The sequence below is a fragment of the Bufo bufo genome, chromosome 9 (genome assembly GCF_905171765.1).
Source record: "Bufo bufo chromosome 9, aBufBuf1.1, whole genome shotgun sequence".
Lineage (NCBI taxonomy): Eukaryota > Metazoa > Chordata > Amphibia > Anura > Bufonidae > Bufo > Bufo bufo.
The window spans coordinates 206,371,190-206,392,338 of record NC_053397.1 but is presented as its reverse complement, the minus strand read 5'-3'; the positions used below and the strand labels follow the sequence as shown (position 1 = coordinate 206,392,338).

General features: G+C 43.3%; 3 protein-coding genes across 8 annotated transcripts in view; 1 reads left to right on the top strand and 2 right to left on the bottom strand.

Annotated features, from left to right (window-relative positions):
- Positions 1 to 135: 135 nt before the first annotated feature.
- On the bottom strand, positions 136 to 16,026 carry LOC120979288 (uricase-like). 2 transcript variants are annotated; one of them, XM_040407947.1, is made up of 8 exons: positions 15,904 to 16,026; positions 10,827 to 11,045; positions 10,541 to 10,657; positions 9,327 to 9,405; positions 7,961 to 8,147; positions 5,908 to 6,031; positions 2,050 to 2,133; positions 136 to 272 (listed from the first exon to the last, which is right to left on the bottom strand). In XM_040407947.1, exons 1-8 carry the CDS (start codon positions 15,913 to 15,915, stop codon positions 198 to 200), a joined length of 897 nt encoding a protein of 298 aa, XP_040263881.1. In that variant the 5' UTR covers positions 15,916 to 16,026; the 3' UTR covers positions 136 to 197. The 2 variants fall into 2 exon arrangements, with proteins under 2 accessions (XP_040263881.1, XP_040263880.1); XM_040407946.1 differs by lacking the exon at positions 15,904 to 16,026 and adding an exon at positions 13,957 to 14,104.
- Positions 286 to 2,043, bottom strand: LOC120979285. Of its 4 annotated transcripts, none has more exons than XM_040407941.1 (3): positions 820 to 2,043; positions 635 to 759; positions 286 to 427 (listed from the first exon to the last, which is right to left on the bottom strand). In XM_040407941.1, exons 1-3 carry the CDS (start codon positions 1,740 to 1,742, stop codon positions 288 to 290), a joined length of 1,188 nt encoding a protein of 395 aa, XP_040263875.1. In that variant the 5' UTR covers positions 1,743 to 2,043; the 3' UTR covers positions 286 to 287. The 4 variants fall into 4 exon arrangements, 3 of the variants coding, with proteins under 3 accessions (XP_040263875.1, XP_040263876.1, XP_040263874.1); XM_040407942.1 differs by having other exon boundaries at positions 635 to 862; positions 1,031 to 2,043; XR_005774265.1 differs by lacking the exons at positions 635 to 759; positions 820 to 2,043 and adding an exon at positions 470 to 626.
- Positions 15,244 to 21,149, top strand: part of DNASE2B (deoxyribonuclease 2 beta) — a 31,032-nt gene continuing 25,126 nt past the window's right edge. For both annotated transcript variants that reach the window (XM_040407945.1, XM_040407944.1), the window contains exon 1: positions 15,244 to 15,388. In XM_040407945.1, coding sequence (XP_040263879.1) covers positions 15,288 to 15,388 — 101 coding nt within the window. In that variant the 5' untranslated portion in view covers positions 15,244 to 15,287. The remainder of the gene's footprint in view (positions 15,389 to 21,149) is intronic.

Below are 21,149 nucleotides of genomic sequence, written 5' to 3'. Positions count from 1 at the left end.
AAGTACCAACATGCATGGAGAGTAAACTATATACCTATCGCCCATCAGTACCTCTGGCAGTATGATCGCTGTGTGCTTATGATCTACCAGGAGCCCCACGCCGATTGTATAGTAGGGGCACAAAGAAGCGGAATCCTTCAGTAAAATTCCTTTATTACTCTGGATTACTACAAATACAATCATGAAGTCACAGAACATCACAATTTGGATGCAGTTTTTCTTCTCACAGTCCCGGTGATATTTCCATAAGGAGCGTCTGAGGGCAGCAGGATCTGTGGAAGGAGACGTTAGATAATTAGTACTTTTCTGCCCTTCATGTCACCAATCATACCGCCATAATATACAGTAGCTCTCAACAATATTACTATACCGCCATCATGCTTCATACCTCTGTACAATATTATTACACCATCATTATGCTTTATACCTCCGTATTGTGATATTATTATACCGCCATCATGCTTCATACCTCTGTACTGTAATATTACTATAAGGCCATCATGCTTCATATCTCTGTACAATATTACTACACTGTCATTATGCTTTATACCGCTGTATTGTAATATTATTACACCGCCATCATGCTTCACACCTCTGTACAATAATACTATTACACAGACTTTATGCTTTATACCGCTGTATTGTAATATTATTACACCGCCATCATGCTTCACACCTCTGTGCAATAATACTATTACACAGTCTTTATGCTTTATACCGCTGTATTGTAATATTATTATACTGTCATCATGCTTCATAATGCCATCATGCTTTATACCTCTGTACAATAATATTATTATACCACCATCATGCTTCATACCTCTGTGCAGTAATATTATTATACCATTATCATGCTTTATACCTCTGTACTGTAATATTATTATACTGCCATCATGCTTCATACCTCTGTGCAGTAATATTATTATACTGCCATCATGCTTCATACCTCTGTGCAGTAATATTATTATACTGCCATCATGCTTTATACCTCTGTACTGTAATATTATTATACTGCCATCATGCCTTATACCTCTGTACTGTAATATTATTATACCGCCATCATGCTTCATACCTCTGTGCAGTAATATTATTATACCGTTATCATGCTTTATACCTCTGTACTGTAATATTATTATGCCGCCATCATGCTTCATACCTCTGTACTGTAATATTATTATGCCGCCATCATGCTTCATACCTCTGTACTGTAATAATATTATACTGCCATCATGCTTCATACCTCTGCACTGTAATATTATTATGCCACCATCATGCTTCATACCTCTGTACTGTAATATTATTATGCCACCATCATGCTTCATACCTCTGTACTGTAATATTATTATACCGCCATCATGCTTCATACCTCTGTGCAGTAATATTATTATACCGTTATCATGCTTTATACCTCTGTACTGTAATATTATTATGCCGCCATCATGCTTCATACCTCTGTACTGTAATATTATTATGCCGCCATCATGCTTCATACCTCTGTACTGTAATAATATTATACTGCCATCATGCTTCATACCTCTGTACTGTAATATTATTATGCCACCATCATGCTTCATACCTCTGTACTGTAATATTATTATACCGCCATCATGCTTCATACCTCTGTGCAGTAATATTATTATACCGTTATCATGCTTTATACCTCTGTACTGTAATATTATTATGCCGCCATCATGCTTCATACCTCTGTACTGTAATATTATTATACCGCCATCATGCTTCATATCTACGTATAGTATTATTATACTGCCATCCTGTTCTACACCTCTGTAAAAGACCTGCTATTTTGGAGACGCTCTGACCCAGTCGTCTGGACATCACTGTCAGAAGTCGTCTGGTCCTTGTCAGAGCCGCTCAGATAATTACGCTTGCTCACTTTTCCTGCTTCCAACGCACCAACTTATAAAACGTGCTGTCCGCTTGCTGCCTAGTACTGTATCCTCCCCCGTCAGATGCCATTGTCACCAGATAATAATGTTATGCACCTTCACCGCTCGTATTGTTACGGCCGATTGGTAATTTCTACGTTACCTCATCATTGTTGCTCAGACCAAACTTGCTCAGGTCAATGGTAAAATAATGCTTGTTCGGCAATATCATTTCAATCTCATCAATCTAAAAAGAAGATACATACGGTGGTTACAAATTATAGTAGAAGACACTGAATAAAGAGGTTCCCCGAATTGTTCTTTTATGTCAGTTTTTGTATCTGTTTCCGGAAAAGCTGAGTGACGGTCACTGCAATTAAAGGGATGTCCTATGGTTCTCCTAGAATGCTGAATGTCAAATCCCCTCCTTACACAGTGACACAAGGACATGTCAATGGGCATTGGGATAGATTTGGCATTTATAGGTCATGACAAGCTGATCCCTGTGGTTGCTGGCAAACAGATATTAAAGGGGAACTCCAATCTGTAGTTTTATGTCATATTGATAGGATACAACATAAATGTCCGATAGGTGCCGGTCTCACCTCTGTGACATGCTCCTGAATCAAGAATGTGATGTTCTATTCCTTGCCACGGGACATCTGAAAATTGCCGAGCGAGCACACTCCAGTACCACTCCAGTACCATTGCCGTGAATAAAGTGCACACTGCGCATGCGCAGCCTTCCCTCTGTTCACTACCAAGCCAGGACTTGGCTATTATTTGGAAGTCCCATAGAAGTGTATGAGGAAAGCTGCGCATACACAACTTGCTTTTTTGGGATAGGAACAAGCGCCACAGGTGGCATGACCTATCAATATACAGTACAGACCAAAAGTTTGGACACACCTTCCCATTCAAAGAGTTGTCTTTATTTTCATGACTATGAAGGCATCAAAACTATGAATTAACACATGTGGAATTATATACATAACAAACAAGTGTGAAACAACTGAAAATATGTCATATTCTAGGTTCTTCAAAGTAGCCACCTTTTGCTTTGATTACTGCTTTGCACACTCTTGGCATTCTCTTGATGAGCTTCAAGAGGTAGTCCCCTGAAATGGTCTTCACTTCACAGGTGTGCCCTGTCAGGTTTAATAAGTGGGATTTCTTGCCTTATAAATGGGGTTGGGACCATCAGTTGCGTTGAGGAGAAGTCAGGTGGATACACAGCTGATAGTCCTACTGAATAGACTGTTAGAATTTGTATTATGGCAAGAAAAAAGCAGCTAAGTAAAGAAAAACGAGTGGCCATCATTACTTTAAGAAATGAAGGTCAGTCAGTCAGCCGAAAAATTGGGAAAACTTTGAAAGTAAGGGCTATTTGACCATGAAGGAGAGTGATGGGGTGCTGCGCCAGATGACCTGGCCTCCACAGTCACCGGACCTGAACCCAATCGAGATGGTTTGGGGTGAGCTGGACCGCAGAGTGAAGGCAAAAGGGCCAACAAGTGCTAAGCATCTCTGGGAACTCCTTCAAGACTGTTGGAAGACCATTTCAGGGGACTACCTCTTGAAGCTCATCAAGAGAATGCCAAGAGTGTGCAAAGCAGTAATCAAAGCAAAAGGTGGCTACTTTGAAGAACCTAGAATATGACATATTTTCAGTTGTTTCACACTTGTTTGTTATGTATATAATTCTACATGTGTTAATTCATAGTTTTGATGCCTTCATAGTCATGGAAATAAAGAAAACTCTTTGAATGAGAAGGTGTGTCCAAACTTTTGGTCTGTACTGTATCATAGATATCCAGATGGGAATTCTCCTTTAATAATGCTGTCCTAGACTCCACTAATATGGGATGTATCATTGCAAAACTCGGCAGGTTTCTGTGCAGGACTCGGAAAGGCATTTGGATGGAGCGGTAAGGGTGACTCTGCATGGGACAGAGGCGCTGCCAACTTGCATATTACTGTAGCAGGAGTGTGTATGACATATTACAAATCATATCCACATACTGCAGACTGCTACCATCTGGAAATATGTGCTCATTCCATCACTGATTATTTTGCATATTTTCAGCATCGCAGGGGCGAAATCCACAGAGAACTTCCGCATGCACATAAATACCTAAAAGGCAGTTAAACGACTCAAGAAATCTGCCCCGCATAATGTAGTTGGCGAGTAGTACCAAATACCTAACCATGTTCTGACAGAGGTCTGAAGTAACTGCACATGCGTACTGCACACTGAAGACCTTTAGGAAGGGCTAGGAGGAAGCTAGAAAGCAACTAGATATACAACAAACAGGTCAGCTCCTTTGAAGACCTCATCAGAGTAAGATGTGTCTTGCTACCACTACCTCTCTTTGTATCATATTGACCAGTCGCCATGTTGGAAACAGCTTGCACACTTGTCCACAGCTTTGGTGACTGTTGCTTACCTATTTATCATAGTTTAGTAAACTTTTTATCCACCTAAGCCATGTTCAGCCTATTTATTCCCGGATCCCAGAATTCACAGTAACACAACATACACCAGACAACTGGCATAAATATATTGATATATATGTCTCCTTCTTGATAAAACTGAGTGCCTGCAGTCACCACTAGAGGGAGCTATGTGCAAACAGTTACCATTGAACTCAGTGGAGGAAAATAATGTGATTTGGGCCCCCCCTCTCACCTTGGGCCATCTCCCTCACTGTCGTATGAACGTGATTTTTCATGTGATGTATTGATAGGGTTTTTTCTAGATGCAGTTTATAAAGACATTGCAGGGTGTGGATCATAAAGGGAAGTTAATCTTTACTGAAAATTAGGTCACGAAAGAGGGGACCTCTTCAAAGTGGGCATTTTATGGTTGTTCAGGAATGTTTTGGGGGCAAAAAACAGACTGGTTTAAGTCTCTCCATTTTCACACGTTAAATGTTAGTAAGTATGCATTAAAGCATGTATGCCCCAATTTCCGAAGAGCTGGCACACACATGCTCGTTACAGATTACTTTAGCCCTGGCAAGGATCAGGGCTGCATAGCACATGCAAAGTGTTGGCGCATGCGCAGTAACACAGGTCCAGGCAAGATTACATCTCTACTGTCTGGACCTGTCACTCAAAGCTGGAGGGGGCAGGGATGGCAGCGATAAGTCTTGCGACATGTGCAGTACAGGGATGAAGCTCACTAGGCACCTGGTGAGCTTCATCCTTTGTACTGCGCGTGTGCAGAACACACGCTGCAAGACTTCAGAGCCAGGCATGAATAAGTCTATAAGCATAGCCCTGTCATTCAAAGAGGTGGGAGCGCAGCATGTAGAGAGTGAGCAGTGCAATGGCAATGCCTTCATTGCACACAGGGACTAATTTACATATGTTAAAAAGTTGTTTTCTCTGCAATAAGAGCGACATGGGAGCAAATTAGAATCATCTGGCAGGGGCTCTTCAGACATGTAAGCTGGTTTTAATAGGATATATTTGATGACAGATCCCCTTTAAAACTTCACATGCTAAATGCCTGCAGCTGCCACTAGAGGGGGCTTACAGCCAAGTTTAATCTATACAGTATGCAGTAAGCTCCCACGCTCCCTCTAGTGGTGGCTGCAGTCAAACTGTATGTTCTAAATCTATATCTACACCGGGGATTTGACCTCTGCATCAGCCATACAAAGATCCAATATATTAACATATTAATCAGCACAAAATGTTGAACCTATTAGATTAAATAGCAAAATGGTGTTCAAGACTAGGCATTTATATTAAAGATCTGTTCCAACAAATTATATCTATTCATGCCTGGGAACCCTACCTATCATGAGAGCAGGGATCTGTGACCACTTTTGCACTGTTAAACCTGTCCACTGAGGTCACAAGAGGGGGCGAAGAGTGCCATCCATGTATGCATGTGGCTCTCTCCATTAAAGTCTACGGGAAGTAGTTCCCAATTACTGATCATCTACCATAACATGCATGGTGGAATTTTATTCTAGTAAATAGTCCTCGTTGCCCTGTGTGCATACTATACCTCAGGAACGCTGCTCAGGCTCAGCACCTGTATGTCATACAGTGTCTTCTGGACTGACGGAGAATATTCCCCTTTGTCGTATGGACCAGCAAATTTGTCAAGGATATTATCTTTTACAGTATTCCTAGGAAAATACAAATTACACAGAACTAGTATTACAACCTTGATAGGATATATAATATATCATTGGGATCTACTGAGCTGGAGCCTGCAAACCGCTGAAGGTTATGTGACATCATCAGTGGTTCCATAACTAAGTCTCCCAGACTCCGGTCCCATTGCACCGGGCGCCACCTTTTCCATCCTGCCTCGTACTCATCAGCCGAAGACCTAACTCATTACGCAACACAGTGGAGAAGACTGGAGCCCAGAGGAGGTGAGTATTCTACATGGCAGAGAGGACTTATTACTGTACATGGTGGCATGCGACTATCTCTGTATGAGATGCTGAGACTGTAGCGAGCAGGCTTTAAAAGGAAACACAAGACTCTCCCCGGGAAGCAGCAATTGACAGATCCTTCCTTGAACTTTCCATCGCCTCAGACAGAAAACAAGGCTGGAAGTGCCTGTACTGGACTAGACTGTGAGCAGTGGATTTAGCATGTTCTGCAATCAGGACCATGTAGGCCTAGGCCAGGGATGCTCAACTTGCGGCTCTCCAGCTGTTGCAAAAGTACAACTCCCAGCATGCCCTAATAGCTGAAGGTTGTCCAGGCATGCTGGGAATTGTAGTTTGCAACAGCTGGAGGGCGCCAGGTTGGGCATCCCTGGCCTAGGCAAATATGTCACCCAACCCCATCTGTAAGCGATCATCCACCTGCGACCCAACAGACAACTTTAAAGGTAATGTGCCGCTAAGTCTCATAATAGGCTGACACTTTCTGTTTTGTAGAGATCACTTCTCAGCAGTCATCTCATTATCATCACAGGCAGGATTACAATGACAGAAAAGAAAAAAAACACTCACAGGATCCACCATTTACAATAAATGAACACACAGCTCAGCTCTTCCCCCTCCCTGCAAAATGACCTCTGCACAGGTCACAGGGTATTCCTAGAAAACTCTCCCAATAAGTCATATCCCTCCCTTTGGATCTATGGTTCAGGTGGGTGCTGTATAGCATATCTCTAAATGCTGTTAACAACAGCTCAGGCAAGATGGCCACCCCATGATCATGTACAGGAAATAGAATAAAAAAAATCAGAAAATACAAAAAACTGAGTAGAATGAAAAAAATATAGGCGAGAATTTTTTTTTTTTCAATTGGTCGTCATTAAAACATTTTCAAGAGTTTTTAATCCACAGCCTTCACTTTTAGTGTATTTTCAGACTATTTCTTTCTGCTTTACACTGAATACATCAGGGAGCTGTAGCCCTTATCTGAACTTTCCTGACAGCTCATAAACACTCATTTAAGCAAAATTCCTATAAAACTGATAGGAACTTAGCTATAACGATTGTTTATGAGCCGTTGGGAAAGTACAGATAAGGGCTACAGATCTAACCAACGAGAGCAACTCCCTGATGGGTTCAGTGGAAACCGGAAAGAAATGGTCTACAGAGACACTAAAAGTGAAGGCTGTAGAACAAAAACTATTGAAGATTTTTTAATAAAGGTCAATTGCAAAAATGATTTTTAGCCCAAAATGAGTAAAATGCAATATTAATGAAATAAAATGTCCACAAAGACGATCATAACCTTTAATTTAAAAAATAAGACGCTCATAGACGATAGGCAATGATGGGCAAACCAGGTTCCTAATGTAGTTCCCTTCACTTTACATAAGGGCAAACGCACAGGCGCTCCAAGTAGTCTTTTGTTTTCCCTCCCTCATGGTCCTATTAAATATATGGTACGGGTCTGAGAGGCCTTATAAAGATCAGATTAGTCAGCTTACGTTACCATTAGCAGGTACAAGACGGGGGTTGATGGACAAAGCCCCGTCAGTATCTATGGCATCTCAGTTACTTAGCGTATTATACAGTAACACCAGTACTTTGTACTGCTAACTTTCCCTGTTATACCCATCCCACTGGACACAGGTCACTTACCTTATGGAATCAAAGTTGATTCCCTTATAGGAGCCATATTTCCATTTGCAGGTGACCATGGTGGAGAAGCAGCGATCTTTCACCTCGGGGAGTGTTGTATATTTGTCTTTTATAAAACCTTCAAACCCAGACTGCGTTGTCTTCAGAATTCTGAGATCTTTAATTCCAGAGTGAATTACAGGTTGACCTGGAGAAGATACAAGCACCAGAATTACGTCACGCAAGCAGAGACCCTAGAACACACATGGAGATCCTCCATACTCAGGGGTGCACCACCAATGAGGCCAGGTGAGGCATCCTCCATACTCAGGGGCGCACCACCAATGAGGCCAGGTGAGGCATCCTCCATACTCAGGGGCGCACCACCAATGAGGCCAGGTGAGGCATCCTCCATACTCAGGGGTGCACCACCAATGAGGCCAGCTGAGGCATCCTCCATACTCAGGGGCGCACCACCAATGAGGCCAGGTGAGGCATCCTCCATACTCAGGGGCGCACCACCAATGAGGCCAGGTGAGGCATCCTCCATACTCAGGGGTGCACCACCAATGAGGCCAGCTGAGGCATCCTCCATACTCAGGGGCGCACCACCAATGAGACCAGCTGAGGCATCCTCCATACTCAGGGGCGCACCACCAATGAGGCCAGCTGAGGCATCCTCCATACTCAGGGGTGCACCACCAATGAGGCCAGCTGAGGCATCCTCCATACTCAGGGGTGCACCACCAATGAGGCCAGCTGAGGCATCCTCCATACTCAGGGGTGCACCACCAATGAGGCCAGCTGAGGCATCCTCCATACTCAGGGGCGCACCACCAATGAGGCCAGGTGAGGCATCCTCCATACTCAGGGGCGCACCACCAATGAGGCCAGCTGAGGCAGCAACAGGTAGGGGCAAGAGGGGGGCAGCGGAAGGGCCATGGGCAATGAGTGCTTTCATTGTGGCAAAGGGGTTAGGTTAAGAAATTGGCATTAGGGGGGGGCGCCGTTTTAGTTTTCGCCTCAGGCAGCAGAAAGGCTAGGTGCACCCCCGTCCATACTCCCACACCAATAGATTATTATGTTATAGTGACCAGTGTCGGACAGGGGTTCCTGGGGCCCACCAGAGGAAATTATTCTTGAGACCCAACCCCTATAGCATCAAAAAAGTTGAAAAGGTTTAGAATTAAAGAAATAGACTGTAGTGACTGGCTACAAAGGCTGCTTGAAATGTTTTTGGTTTTTTTCATCCTGGGCCATAGGGGCCCATTATGGTATCAGAGCCTGGGCCCACCGGAGGATCCTCTGGTGCTCTGACCCTGATAGTGACATGTTTTCCATTCTTGATGGAGTTCTCCTTTAAGAAGCGTAACATTTCAGTGAATACCTCCTCGTTCCTGTTCTACTTCACAGCAGTGAACACCCTCAGATGAATAGATAAATGCATGAACGTGTTGGATTCCATTCTAAAACAGAGAGAAGCAAAAGGATGCATAGGGTATAAAATTTTTTTAAACCAGGCACAAATTTAACTTTTCAATTTTCTGACACAGCTCCAAATCCGTGCACTCGCATAGATTTAAAAGATAACATTCTAGCTGCCTGCAGCCACCACTAGAGGGAGCTGGCTAAATACTGTGTATACATTGAGAGTAAAGGGATACTCTAGTCACAACAAGTTATCCCCTATCCAACCACTGGGGTCATGAGAACCGGGGCGGTCGAGCAATGCACATTTCAACTCCATTCATTTCTGTGGGATTGCAACAGATAGCTGAGTACATTAGTGATGGATGGAGCAGCAGTACACACTCTCGGCCGCCATTCCATTCAAACAGGTGACACAGGATCCCTGTCCTAGTGATCTCTGGGGGGTCTAGCCGCTGAACAGTTATCCCTTATCCAGTGGGGATGCTTTGTTAATACAGGGATACTCTTTCAACCCGTTCCTTTACAAAAAAGTTATAGGGGTCAAAATATGGCGACAAAAAAATTAAACTGATTTTTTTCCCACTTTTTATTTTTTTTATCAAAACGCAAGAAAAACTAAACATATAAAGGTATCGCCGGATTCGTACTGGCCTGTAGAATAAAAGTAACTGGTCAGTTTTATCGTACATCGAACGTCGTAATTAAAAAACCCGTAAAACTGTGGTGGAATCGCTTTTTAGTTTTTTTTTGCAATTTCACCCCATTTGGAATTTTCTTCCCGCTTCCCTCTACATCCTATGCAATATTAAATGGTGGCGTTGGAAAGTACAACTTGTCGCGCAAAAAACGAGCCCTCATATGGCTATGTGAACAAACAAATAAAAAAAGTTATGGCTCTGGGAAGGCAGGGAGCGCAAAACGAAAACGCAAAAAAAATAAAAGAATAACAGTATACAATCAGCTCTTATGCTCCCCCTAGTGGTGGCAGCAGGCAACATGTCTTTTCAGAGTATATATGTAACAGAAAATTGTAGCTTCAAAGTGATATAAATCTAGTCATAAAAGGGGGACATCTATCTTAAGATGTGGCCCTTGGGGTAACTTGCTTTATTATTATAGGCATAGTAATTATAATGTGGGTGTCCTCTATCTACAAGCATCTACAAATACCTTTTCAAAGCGTCTCCAGGGGGCTTCGTCGACAGACACCTTCACACGTGCAACATGGTTGAAGGATGTGAAGAAGTGATTACAAATTTCCAGAGAGAAATCTTCAATGGTTTTTATCTATAAATATAAATTACATAGGTGCAGAGTTAATGTGTCTACGTGCCCATCAATGGAGCTAAGTGCTAATGATCTCCATGTTGTAGGTGCTGACGACAATGGGTGCCACCAGACAGAAATAACAAATATTGAAAAAAAAACTTAAAAAAAAAAAAAGCTGAATAATTACCCCTTTCAATTTGGCCAAGGCATAGACGGTGTTTTTTATTGTATCTGTAGGAATTATGTCACCGTTATCCCCTTCCAAGTAATCCTTCTTAGACTTTAAGGTGAGTTGAACAGAGGCCTCAATCTCCTTGATAAAGTGCAGCTTGCCATCCCTCTTAATCTGGAGAACTTTAACTGCATTCTTTCCATAACCCGTACGTACAAATTCCACACCTGAGTCCTGGGAAAAAAATGTAGGCACCAAAGTTTATGTCTGAGTCAATCAGTTAGAAAATGATTAACTGTAAAGGGGTTTTCCAGGAGAATAATTTTTTTGGAATGGAAGTTAAAAAAAAAAGAAAAAAATACAACCTCGGAGATCCTCCACCACTGCCTTTGTGATGCTGTTTTACTCCTCACTGCTCTTCGCTTCCCGATCCTGGGCTCAGGAGATAGTTTGTACTGCCCGCTCAGCCAATCACTGGTCAGACAGATGACCCGCCTCACACCGTGATTGGCTGAGCAGGTAATCCAAGCAACTTCCTGTGTAACGAGCCAGGAACAGGAAGTGAAGAGCAGCTGGACCAGAAGCAGTCAGTGATTGGTTGGTGAGGGTGGGTGTTTATTTTTTTTTAACTTTTAACCCATTCCAACCTGGCTTTTAAATAAAATTATTCCCCTGCTAAACCCCTTTAAAGCGATATTTCACTTATAGCATTGTGGTCTATGATAAAGGGGTATTCCGGTAATTTAAAGTTATACCCTATCCACAGGTGTAGGGGAGAACTATTAGATTGGTGGGGTTCCTACCCCTGGGATCACAAGAACAAGGGCCCTTTACCATGCCACGCCCCCTGAAATAAACGGGGCTCCATGTCGACCATGCGCGCTGCAGCTCCAGCTGAGTGCTGTACTCCTCTATATCTGAGTGTGTCTGTGCTGTTGTAGCAATGTCGATCCCTAGTCCTTCTCCTAGGACACATGACCGCAATGGGCAATCACCACTGCAGGATGTGATCCCAGAATCCCGTGACTTCACTTAGACATCATATCATTGTGTATACCCAATGGCTGAGAATCAGAAGTCAGAGTCAATAAGGAAAGCAAGTCGCAATTTATTTTCTCCTTAACTGGGTATAAATTAAGAATTGGGCCCTGGGGTGTAGCTGGAATGTTAACAGGGGCATGGGCAGGATGCCAGGCGGGTATTTAGATCCATTGGGCGCTCAATTATAGCACAGCAATTGATCTGAATGTGCCAAAGTTACAAAAAATGTAATGTGCCAATAAGTTTCTGAGGATAGAAATGGCACAAATTATACTTAAAAGGGTTATCCCATAATTAGTGTAAAAAATTAAAATCCGATATCATGTAGTACATGACAGCCTCTTTCAAACAAAGCTAGAACCAGCCCTGGACCTCACATGGATCCAGAGATCTCCCCATTCATTGCTCCAATGGTTCTGCTAGATTTATTTCAATCTGGCAGCCACCCGGGCGTGCACTTTCTCAGGGGGCATGTCCTTTCTGCTGCAGCTGGTGACAGTAGAAGGATGGAACTGAGCATGTGAGCAGGGCAGAGAAATTAGAAAGAACAAACAGCAGGTGGCGCTATACATATAGATTTCAGTGAATAGCTCAGTAGCTATACAACATTTTTAATTATAGGCAATTACAAAAGTATTCAGATCCAGGGGCTGAACATTTTTTTGTGGGACAACCCTTTTAATGTGGGTCAACCATGTGTGGATGTGACATATGTGGATTTGCCACATATACAGTAGTGTTAAAAAAAAATAGCAGCCCATCATTAATCTGATAATGTACTGTTATTGGAAGGGATTTCTACATAATAATACATAAATAATAATGTATTTGTAATTGTAGTAGGGTAATAGAAAAAAAAAAAAACAGACCCAACAATTAAGATATTCATCCCGCTCATTCTGAGTAACTGAATCCTTAATTGAAAGGGGGTATGCTCAAAATAATAGCAGTGAGTTAAATTGGGTGCAGTTATTCATTCTGTGGAATAGCAGGTGTAAATTGTGACCCTTGTTTAAGGTAGGAGGGTGGCAAATGTTGCACATGTTGGCTATAGTGCATTTCCTTCTGAAATACTGGGGAAAAATGGGTCATTCCGGACATTGTTTTCTGACGAAGAATATACTTTGATTAAAAAGTTGATTGGAGGGGAAATACATATAGAGAAGTGCAGCAAATTATATGCCCTTGAAATGGGCCAAAACCCACCAGTAACCGAAAAACATCTTGGTTACAGACAAACAGGACTGAGGTAAGGGAGTGACCAGGCAAATTCCCTGACCTCGATTCCACAGAGAACTTGCAAGGTGACATTAAAAATATGGTTTATGAGGCAAAACACAAAAATCATCCTGGGCTGGTATTACCAGATGAGAGGTGCCAGAAGTTGGACCACCCTGCGCAACACAGATGTCGAGCAGTTCTCAGAGACAATGGTTATGCCACTAAATATCAGTTCAGTAATTCAAAGAGAAGTGAAATCTCATTTTTTTCAGTTTATAAATAACATTTATAACGATATTGCACTAATTTCACCTTTTTTTAACACTATTGTACTGATAACACAGCAGAAAGCAGAAATGTCACATTTATCACATTCTGCCCTCTTATCAAATCAGAACATGAAGTTTGCAAATAGTCATCTGTTTTGTGTCTACAGCTCCAATGCAGATTTGTGTGTTTCCATGGTTGCAGGCTACATACAAATCCTTTGCGTGTTTATATCCTGCGGTCATGTTACTACACTCCCAATGCAATGCTGCACGGCATCATTTTTTCCCTGTGGATACATATTTTCCAGTCGGTGAGAGTCTAAATGTTATTCCTTTTGGAAGTGACCATCTACGAGCTCAGCAACATCTCGGGACACTCATATCGCCTATCCTGCACGAAGAGTGACAGTAATTGTAACTGGATGAACTAGGTGTGTGAACTACTCAAAATGTGCCCAGGCTGCAATATCTGCCCACAAGATAGTTGTGAATAGATCTCACTGATTTCCACAGGATCCAGTGACAATCCATAGAGCCTGCCAGACCGTCCCCCCAAAATCTGACAGGTTGGACTTATGAAGTTTAGCCATCTCCCCCTTACAGGTTGGTCATACCTTGAATGGTCCACCGAAGTTCTTCGCCATCCTGCAATTAGTAGCTAACGGTTTATGGTAGTAGATAAGTGTGGAAGGGGCTTGACCAGGGGCCTCTATTGTACGTGGACTTCAGGCCAATCAGATTCTGTTTGCTTAGTTGAAGTGTAATCTCTACTCGATGGGTCAGGAACATTTTTTCAGGGTCAGTTATTGTTTAACTGGAGCCTCTTCTATCCCTTTAGACAGCATTTTGTGGCTAAATAATAACTACAAATGTTGAAGCCTTGCCTTATTGATCATGATTGCGGTGGCTTCAATAAATAGATGAACTTTGGTGCTAGCAAAGTGCTGCTGGTTGACTTGGGTGAACATTATCTTATTTTGGACCTCTCATGGGAAGACCCAGCTTGATAAGAAAGACAACCTGCAATAAGATGGATGCGGACAAACGCAAGAATCCCTTCCAAGCCATTGAGAAGACTGAGATGAAGACAGGAGAAGCGTCATTCATAGGGTCACCATGAGTAAAAAGTAAAAAAAAATCTCATCCATCCTAGTGGTTGGACCCACATCGATCACTAGAATAGGGGTTCTGTAACCCTTTCCATGAATGGAGCTGTGGTCCTTGTTGCCCCACTCGTCCCTTTGAGATGGAAGGAGCTCTTTACTTGGCTTCTCTTTGGCAGTCCCATAAAGATGAATGGAGCAATAGTACACACCCTCGGGAGGTAGACAACACCTCCTGTGGATAGGTGAGAAGTTTAAATCTTTGGGCAACCCAAGTATAATACAAGTGGAAGAGGAAAGACCATTCAGTAATAGCATAGTGCTCATGAGGTCAATGCCCAAAAGACCTACAACCCCTTGGTCAGCTAGAACACTTCCTAGAGTGTGTGTAAGGTAAGGACAGGTAAGGGGAGCATGATCTTTGAGGTTTAAGAAACCCAACCATGTATCTCTTTTCCATTAGATTTCTCCCACATATTGGACAATGGTCACGTTTTACCAACTATGGGCCCTAAGTGGCTCCAGGTGTTGTATCTGGAATATGGAGAATCAACCATGGATATCCATGGTCTGGATTGATTCAAGTTGCCCTCAAGCCCTATTCCGATTGGCATACTCTATCCATGTTTAGCTAAAATAACCTTTTAAAATGTACGGGGGTGGTCATCAGCTAGGTTGCCTAGCAACATGATGCTTCTGGAGTATTTATAGGGGCTGTTACGTAACTTTGCAGAACCACGGCCAATGATACTGATCACATGATGTTACTTCCCACTTTGGAACAGGATCAGAAACAATGGCACTTCTCTTTTATAGCAGTGTTTTAATCATTACGAGCGAACATGTCCGGCCGGTGTCTGTGGTTACTGCTCTGTGTGTTTGGGGTCTCTCTTGTAACGTGTGAAATCGCTTGTCGCAATGAAGATGGAGATCCCGTAGACTGGTAGGTGATGAATAGAACAGATATGCTGGTTTGATCATACATCAGTCTTTACTCATCAATAGATCTACATTTTCATCTTTCATCCCTTGGGGTTTTCCAACCATTGACATTCACGGTATTGCTTAGTTTAGCTGTGTTCTCATTATCTGATCATGAGAGTCTGACCTCTGTTCCCTGAAACAAAGGGGTCACCACCATGGAGCACCATGTCAGGAATCACAATTACCCCCCACCAAACATTGATAAAACAGCTAGTTAGTATACAACCAATACTTATGGTGGAAATACCTCCTTTTGGATGCATTCACACTACCGCAAAACATGGATCTGCAAAAAACATAGGTGATGTCCATATTGCATCCGTTATTTGTGGACTTATTGCCATGTCATTTTTTTGCGGGCCCCATTGAAATGAATGCAAAAAATGTAGATCGGATGTGGAACAAGGATACAGTCATGTGAATGGGGCCTCAAGCAGCAGGATATCGACCTTCAAACTGCTTGGAGCACCTTACCTGCTTACTCATGTTGTCCCCGATGGTGTTCTTATAGCGCTCTTATGTCTTCCTAATGCAGCGAAAAGAATTTTTATACACCACTCGTGCTGTATGCTAATCAGCATTTTGAGGTCAAGGAAGGTGGCACCTTCTTGCCTGAAGTCAATGTTGCCGCACCCTGATCTTGCATTTTTTTTCTTTTAGTGATATTCCCTAGCACAAGCATCGAGAGGCCAGGGGATGACATCAAAGGAGAAGAAGCTAGATTTGGGTGGGGTAACCTTGACTTCATGCAAGAAGGGGACAGTCAAACCAGAGAGTGTGGATTCTCTGAGTCAACCAAGGGATGACAACTACTAAATGCAGCAGCTGATGATGATGATGATTGTCAGATGCAGAAGCTGAAGTGTGGTCAGAGACCAGCCAGAGGTCAGAAGCCGGTATCAGATAGTAGCGTGGTACAGAGGATCAGACAGACTCAGAGTCTGACAGGTCCAGTAGTCGATGCAGGCGGCAGGCAAACAGAATGGTCAAACAGGCTGGGTAAAACAAAGGAGATCAGAACAGAACACCTTTGCTATTACTGTTAGTAACTCATTGCTCAGGCAACTTTCTAGGAGAGGAAGCTGCTATTTAAACTTGTAACCCCACCCAGGGGTCCCCATATGGGACGCCAGCATGGCCGGAGGACGCGTCTGGCAGGCATGTGCCTGCCACATCTGGTGGAGACAGCAGCGGGCAGCAAAGCAGATGAGACAACAGGAGCGGCAAACAGCTGTTCTAGGTGGTTTGGAGCAGGGGCGTAACTACCATAGTGGCAGATCAGGTGACTGCTATGGGGCCCAGTGGGCCCAGTTGGGATCATCCCCTCTTCTACTGGGGGTGAAAACTTGGTCAGGACTATACCCTGTAGACAGAGGAACAACTTTTAGCAAATGAGGCAGTGAAAACAATAGCCCAAGGGTCATTGAAAGGGGTTTAGGCGGAAACCCTTCTGTCTTGTGTGGCGGGCCTGGTTTGATCCTTGCTATGGGGCCCTTACTTCTCTATGTACGCCACTGGTTTGGAGGTACATTTTCTGCTGATAGGTTCCCTTTAAATGTGCACAACCTCTCTCCATTGGGCCTCATTCACACAGTCCTGATGCAGTCACATTTTAGCGATTGTATTTCAGACCCCCTAGGATGATGCGAATTTGGATCATGAAGTTTGACGTCGGGCCGGGATTCGTCTGAATGAGGCCTATCTGATCCATTAGTCTAGTGATTTGCTGAGCGTGTGGGTTGTATCAGCTGTTGTCATGTTGTCCCCATTCTGTTGGTTGTTCGGACCTTTTCGTGCGTTGCCTTTTCCATTCTGACTAAACTTTACAGATGGACAAGAGAGAATGTGACAGATTAATCAATGCATTGCCTAAATATTGGGGTTAAAGGGTCCTGAACGGTTCCAGCTGTCTACAAAACGATTACAGGGATTCGGTCGTACCCTTTATGGTGCCCTCACTCTTTACAGTTTATTACTGACAGCTTCCGGAAAGAAGAGTCATGTACTGCCGTAGAAGAGTCAGGCTTTTTCATCAGCTCCCGGTCCGCCCACTGGTCACTGGTAGTTTTCAGCTTTCGCCTGTTAATCATTAGCGAATGGGTGGGGGAAATGGCTCATGAATAAGCTGGACTCTTCTCTGCCAGCTTGTGACTCTTCCCACCTGGGTACTGCCAGCATTAAACTGCAAATGTGCTGATGTGACTGGCTTCTTTTAAATATATTTGAGACAAAGGACACCAATGGCAGGCTTTTAAATGCATCTTTCAAAAGTGGGTGTGACAATGACACGGTGGAGGCATGACTTGTAGGGTCATCGCTGGACGACTTATTAACCTACAACCTAAGCCCAGCAATAAAAGTGAAGCCCATTTAGGACAGATCAGACCTGGGGCAAAGCTTATGCCAGTTTTAGTATCATGTCTCCACAGCAGTATGGAGCAGGCCTCATGAATCCACCAGTAAGGGTTTGTGAGATTTGACATGGTCATAAATGTTCCCAGCTTAATTCTTTTATATTACCCTCTCTGATCCCCCGCCGCTCCCATTCCGAGGCTTACCAGCTCCCTGCTGGTCTCTCAGCACATCCATGGTGGTGACATATCTAATCCACACCTCCATCAGTGATTGGCTGAGGGAGCATCTCCAGGCATTTCCTGTGCGTCAAACAGGACAAGAAGGCAAAGACCAGTGGTGACCCACTATGTGTCGGAACGGGAGCGGCGGCAGATCAGCAAGTATTGCTCCGATGATTTTTTTTATATCCAACCTTGATGCCTTTTTTTAATATTTAACTTCCCCTGGACAACCCCTTTAAGACCTTTCTGCTATCATTAGCGACTGGAGGCAAGCACTGATGCTGCTGGAACACTTGAGATTTTTGTTGTCCCTACCTGCCCCCAGAATAGGATGATCAGTGGTGCCTTGTTGCTGCTTATCTACGTAGGAATTAACTTGCTTTGCTTTGCTAGACAGGATGACATACACAGTGTAGGAAGCAAGACTGGCCTTCCAGACCTCCTAAGGTGGCCCAATTCTCCCAGGAGAGGAATATTCAGACAGAATCGACCCAGGATCCAATGTGAATCCCTGATTGACCAAAGACAACATAACATATGAAGAAAACATTTCCGTAAGCATCCATTTTCTTCCAAGGGGCACAGCTAAAATGGCACCTTATTTATTAAACTACAATTGGGGTCTGTAGGGGTCATATGCGGATTTTACCTGTTACATTGGAATTGGTGAAATATCTGCAGTAAGTTTGTTTGTACAAGAGGAAGATGTCCGCTGCCTGTGGATGCGATTTGTAAAATCTCCACTAGTTTTGTGCCTTGGTCTCCTGCAGATTTTACCTGCAAATATCCAAAGATAAAATCCTGTGTCCTAATTCACCCCAAATGGATCCGCACATCATAAATGGGACAGCAAATTCACCATTACAATATAAGATATATAACCGTGGGGATTACCTACTTGGATGGTCCCAGTGTACTTGGCAGCTGACCTACTGAGGTCAGGAACACTGGTGAAAACACCAGAGACACTGGTATCGCACAATACATGGAGCACTGGCAGACAAACAGACCAGGAGCCCATGCAAACGGACCACAAGAGCCAGACGTACAGACTTTAGGAACTAGAATGGAATGGACTACAGAAACAGTCAAAGAGATGCAAACACACACGCAGCAAGGGAAAGATTAACCCTCGCAGTACTGAACTGAGAAGGAGCACAAGCACATTGAAAAATTCACATCAGTAACTGGGCCAGGATACACGAAGCAGTGGCACCAGTGAATAGCCAAACAGAGAAATGGCCCTAAATCGCTCAAGCAGCCGACACTGCCGCGGACGGTAGAATGGTACAAGTGAAAGGCCATCACAAGAATACATATCTAATTCACCTGCACATTAATAAAAGTATAGCAAGATTTACCAAGTTTTGGTGAACTATCAGTGCTTGGAGAAGGGGAAGAAGGGAGGGAGGTTTGGGGGGGGGGGGGGGAGTTCATGCCAATGTAACTGGCATAATTGTCATAAGTCTTTTTTCTTCATACAAAAGCTGAATGCATTTTGTAATGACTAAAATGTGTGTAAACATGTTATTGGCTTGATAAACAATAAAACTGTTAAAAAAAATAATAATCTAAAAATTCACCTGCAAGGGTTCATCAGTGTCCCTTGTTTATCCTCCATGTGGTGGGTGGCATCCTCAATCACTCTGTGCACGTGCACCAGGTACCTGAGCGCAAGCGCAGAATAGATCCAACGCAAGCCTAGAATGACAGTGCCATACGTGCAGACATCAAATGGAATGGAATTAAAACCTCAAATACAAATAAAAAATTCAAGCAATATTTTATGCATAAAACATAAGATAACTAGCCCCTCAGCATTAGGCATACAAATCAATACAAGTTATCACAGCATGAGTGCCCAGCAGTAATGAAGCCATAGTACAGAGATATCAACTCTGCAAATACTGAATAAAAAACAAATCTTGTATGTCAGGTAAAGGCGCAAACGTATCTATACAAATTATGTATATCAAATAATCTTGCAATATAATAAATACATATATATCAAAATAATAAAGATCAAACAAATAATATAACATATGTATCACTGAACAATAACATATATCAATTGCGCACCTATGGACCATGCCCATATAATTAGCAAATGTTATAATATCCTGCACATAAAATAACATGGCTAGCGCCTGCACACTGCCGTCTCAGCGTCAATGCAGCGTGGTATAGCATATTAATATTGTGACCATAAAGTATACAAATTTGCACGTACATGTCACCATGTAATTTATTACGCAAATGTGCAATTATAGAAAATATGTGTCACTTATTGTATTAAATATTCACATTATTAATAACAATGATAAAAGTCCATATTCCTTCATAACCCAATACTTATCCTAACCACTGTGTCTACAAACAGGTTTGACTTAGCTACTCCTAAGGGCGTTATCCTGCCAGTCCGTTGGTTTTCACCCTTTAAGGGCTCGTTCACACGTCCGCGTGAAGCCCGTGCTGTGGACCGCAAATTGCGGTCTGCAATGCATGGGCACTGACCGTGGCCCAGCGGCATGGGGATTTGTTCCACAAAAAGATGCGTTGCGGAGGCACGGAACGGAACCCCAGGAAGCACTCCGTAGTGCTTCCATAGTGTTCCGTTCCATGCTTCTGTTCCGCATCTCCGGATTTGCGAACCCATTGAAGTGAATGGGTCCGCATCCGTGATGCGGAATGTACACGGAACGGTGCCCGTGTATTGCGGATCCGCAAATGCGGTCCGCAATATGGCAACAGGCAGCACACATTCGTGTGAACGAGCCCTAACACCTATATGGGAATCTGGAATTGGGAGCCAGCAGGCCTCTGCCTCCTGGAGTAGTCTCAATGTGGTTGACTAGGGGTCAAATTCACCGATATGGAGCAAAGAGGGATCAGGAAAAACTGGAGTCTGGGACAGACCAAGATCAGGGCAGGCAAAATATGAACAATCTGATAAACAATCTAAGGACAAGGAAGGCAGCAAAGGGTCAAAACAGAGGTCAGAATCGGGAAACAGGCACAAGTCTGTACAAGGGCAGACAAACAGAACAGCACACCTTCGCAGGACTAATGCTCAGGCATCCTCCCACTGGGAAAGATGCCTCAAAGGGAATCTGTCTGCTCCAACCCCCCCAAAATAGATTGAGC

What these genes read in the sequence shown, in the direction of transcription:
- LOC120979285 (XM_040407940.1), bottom strand. Translation starts at nt 1,742, where the DNA reads ATGAAGCATGATGGCGGTATAATAATATTACAGTACAGAGGTATGAAG. An exon ending in AATAATATTACAATACAGCG is followed by an intron (nt 428 to 634) that starts GTATAAAGCATA and finishes CACAATACGGAG; the next exon opens with GTATAAAGCATAATGATGGT.
- LOC120979288 (XM_040407946.1), bottom strand. Translation starts at nt 13,986, where the DNA reads ATGGCGAAGAACTTCGGTGGACCATTCAAG. An exon ending in CCTGGAGACGCTTTGAAAAG is followed by an intron (nt 9,406 to 10,540) that starts GTATTTGTAGAT and finishes TCTCTGTTTTAG; the next exon opens with AATGGAATCCAACACGTTCA. An exon ending in GTCTGAGCAACAATGATGAG is followed by an intron (nt 273 to 2,049) that starts GTAACGTAGAAA and finishes CTCCTTCCACAG; the next exon opens with ATCCTGCTGCCCTCAGACGC.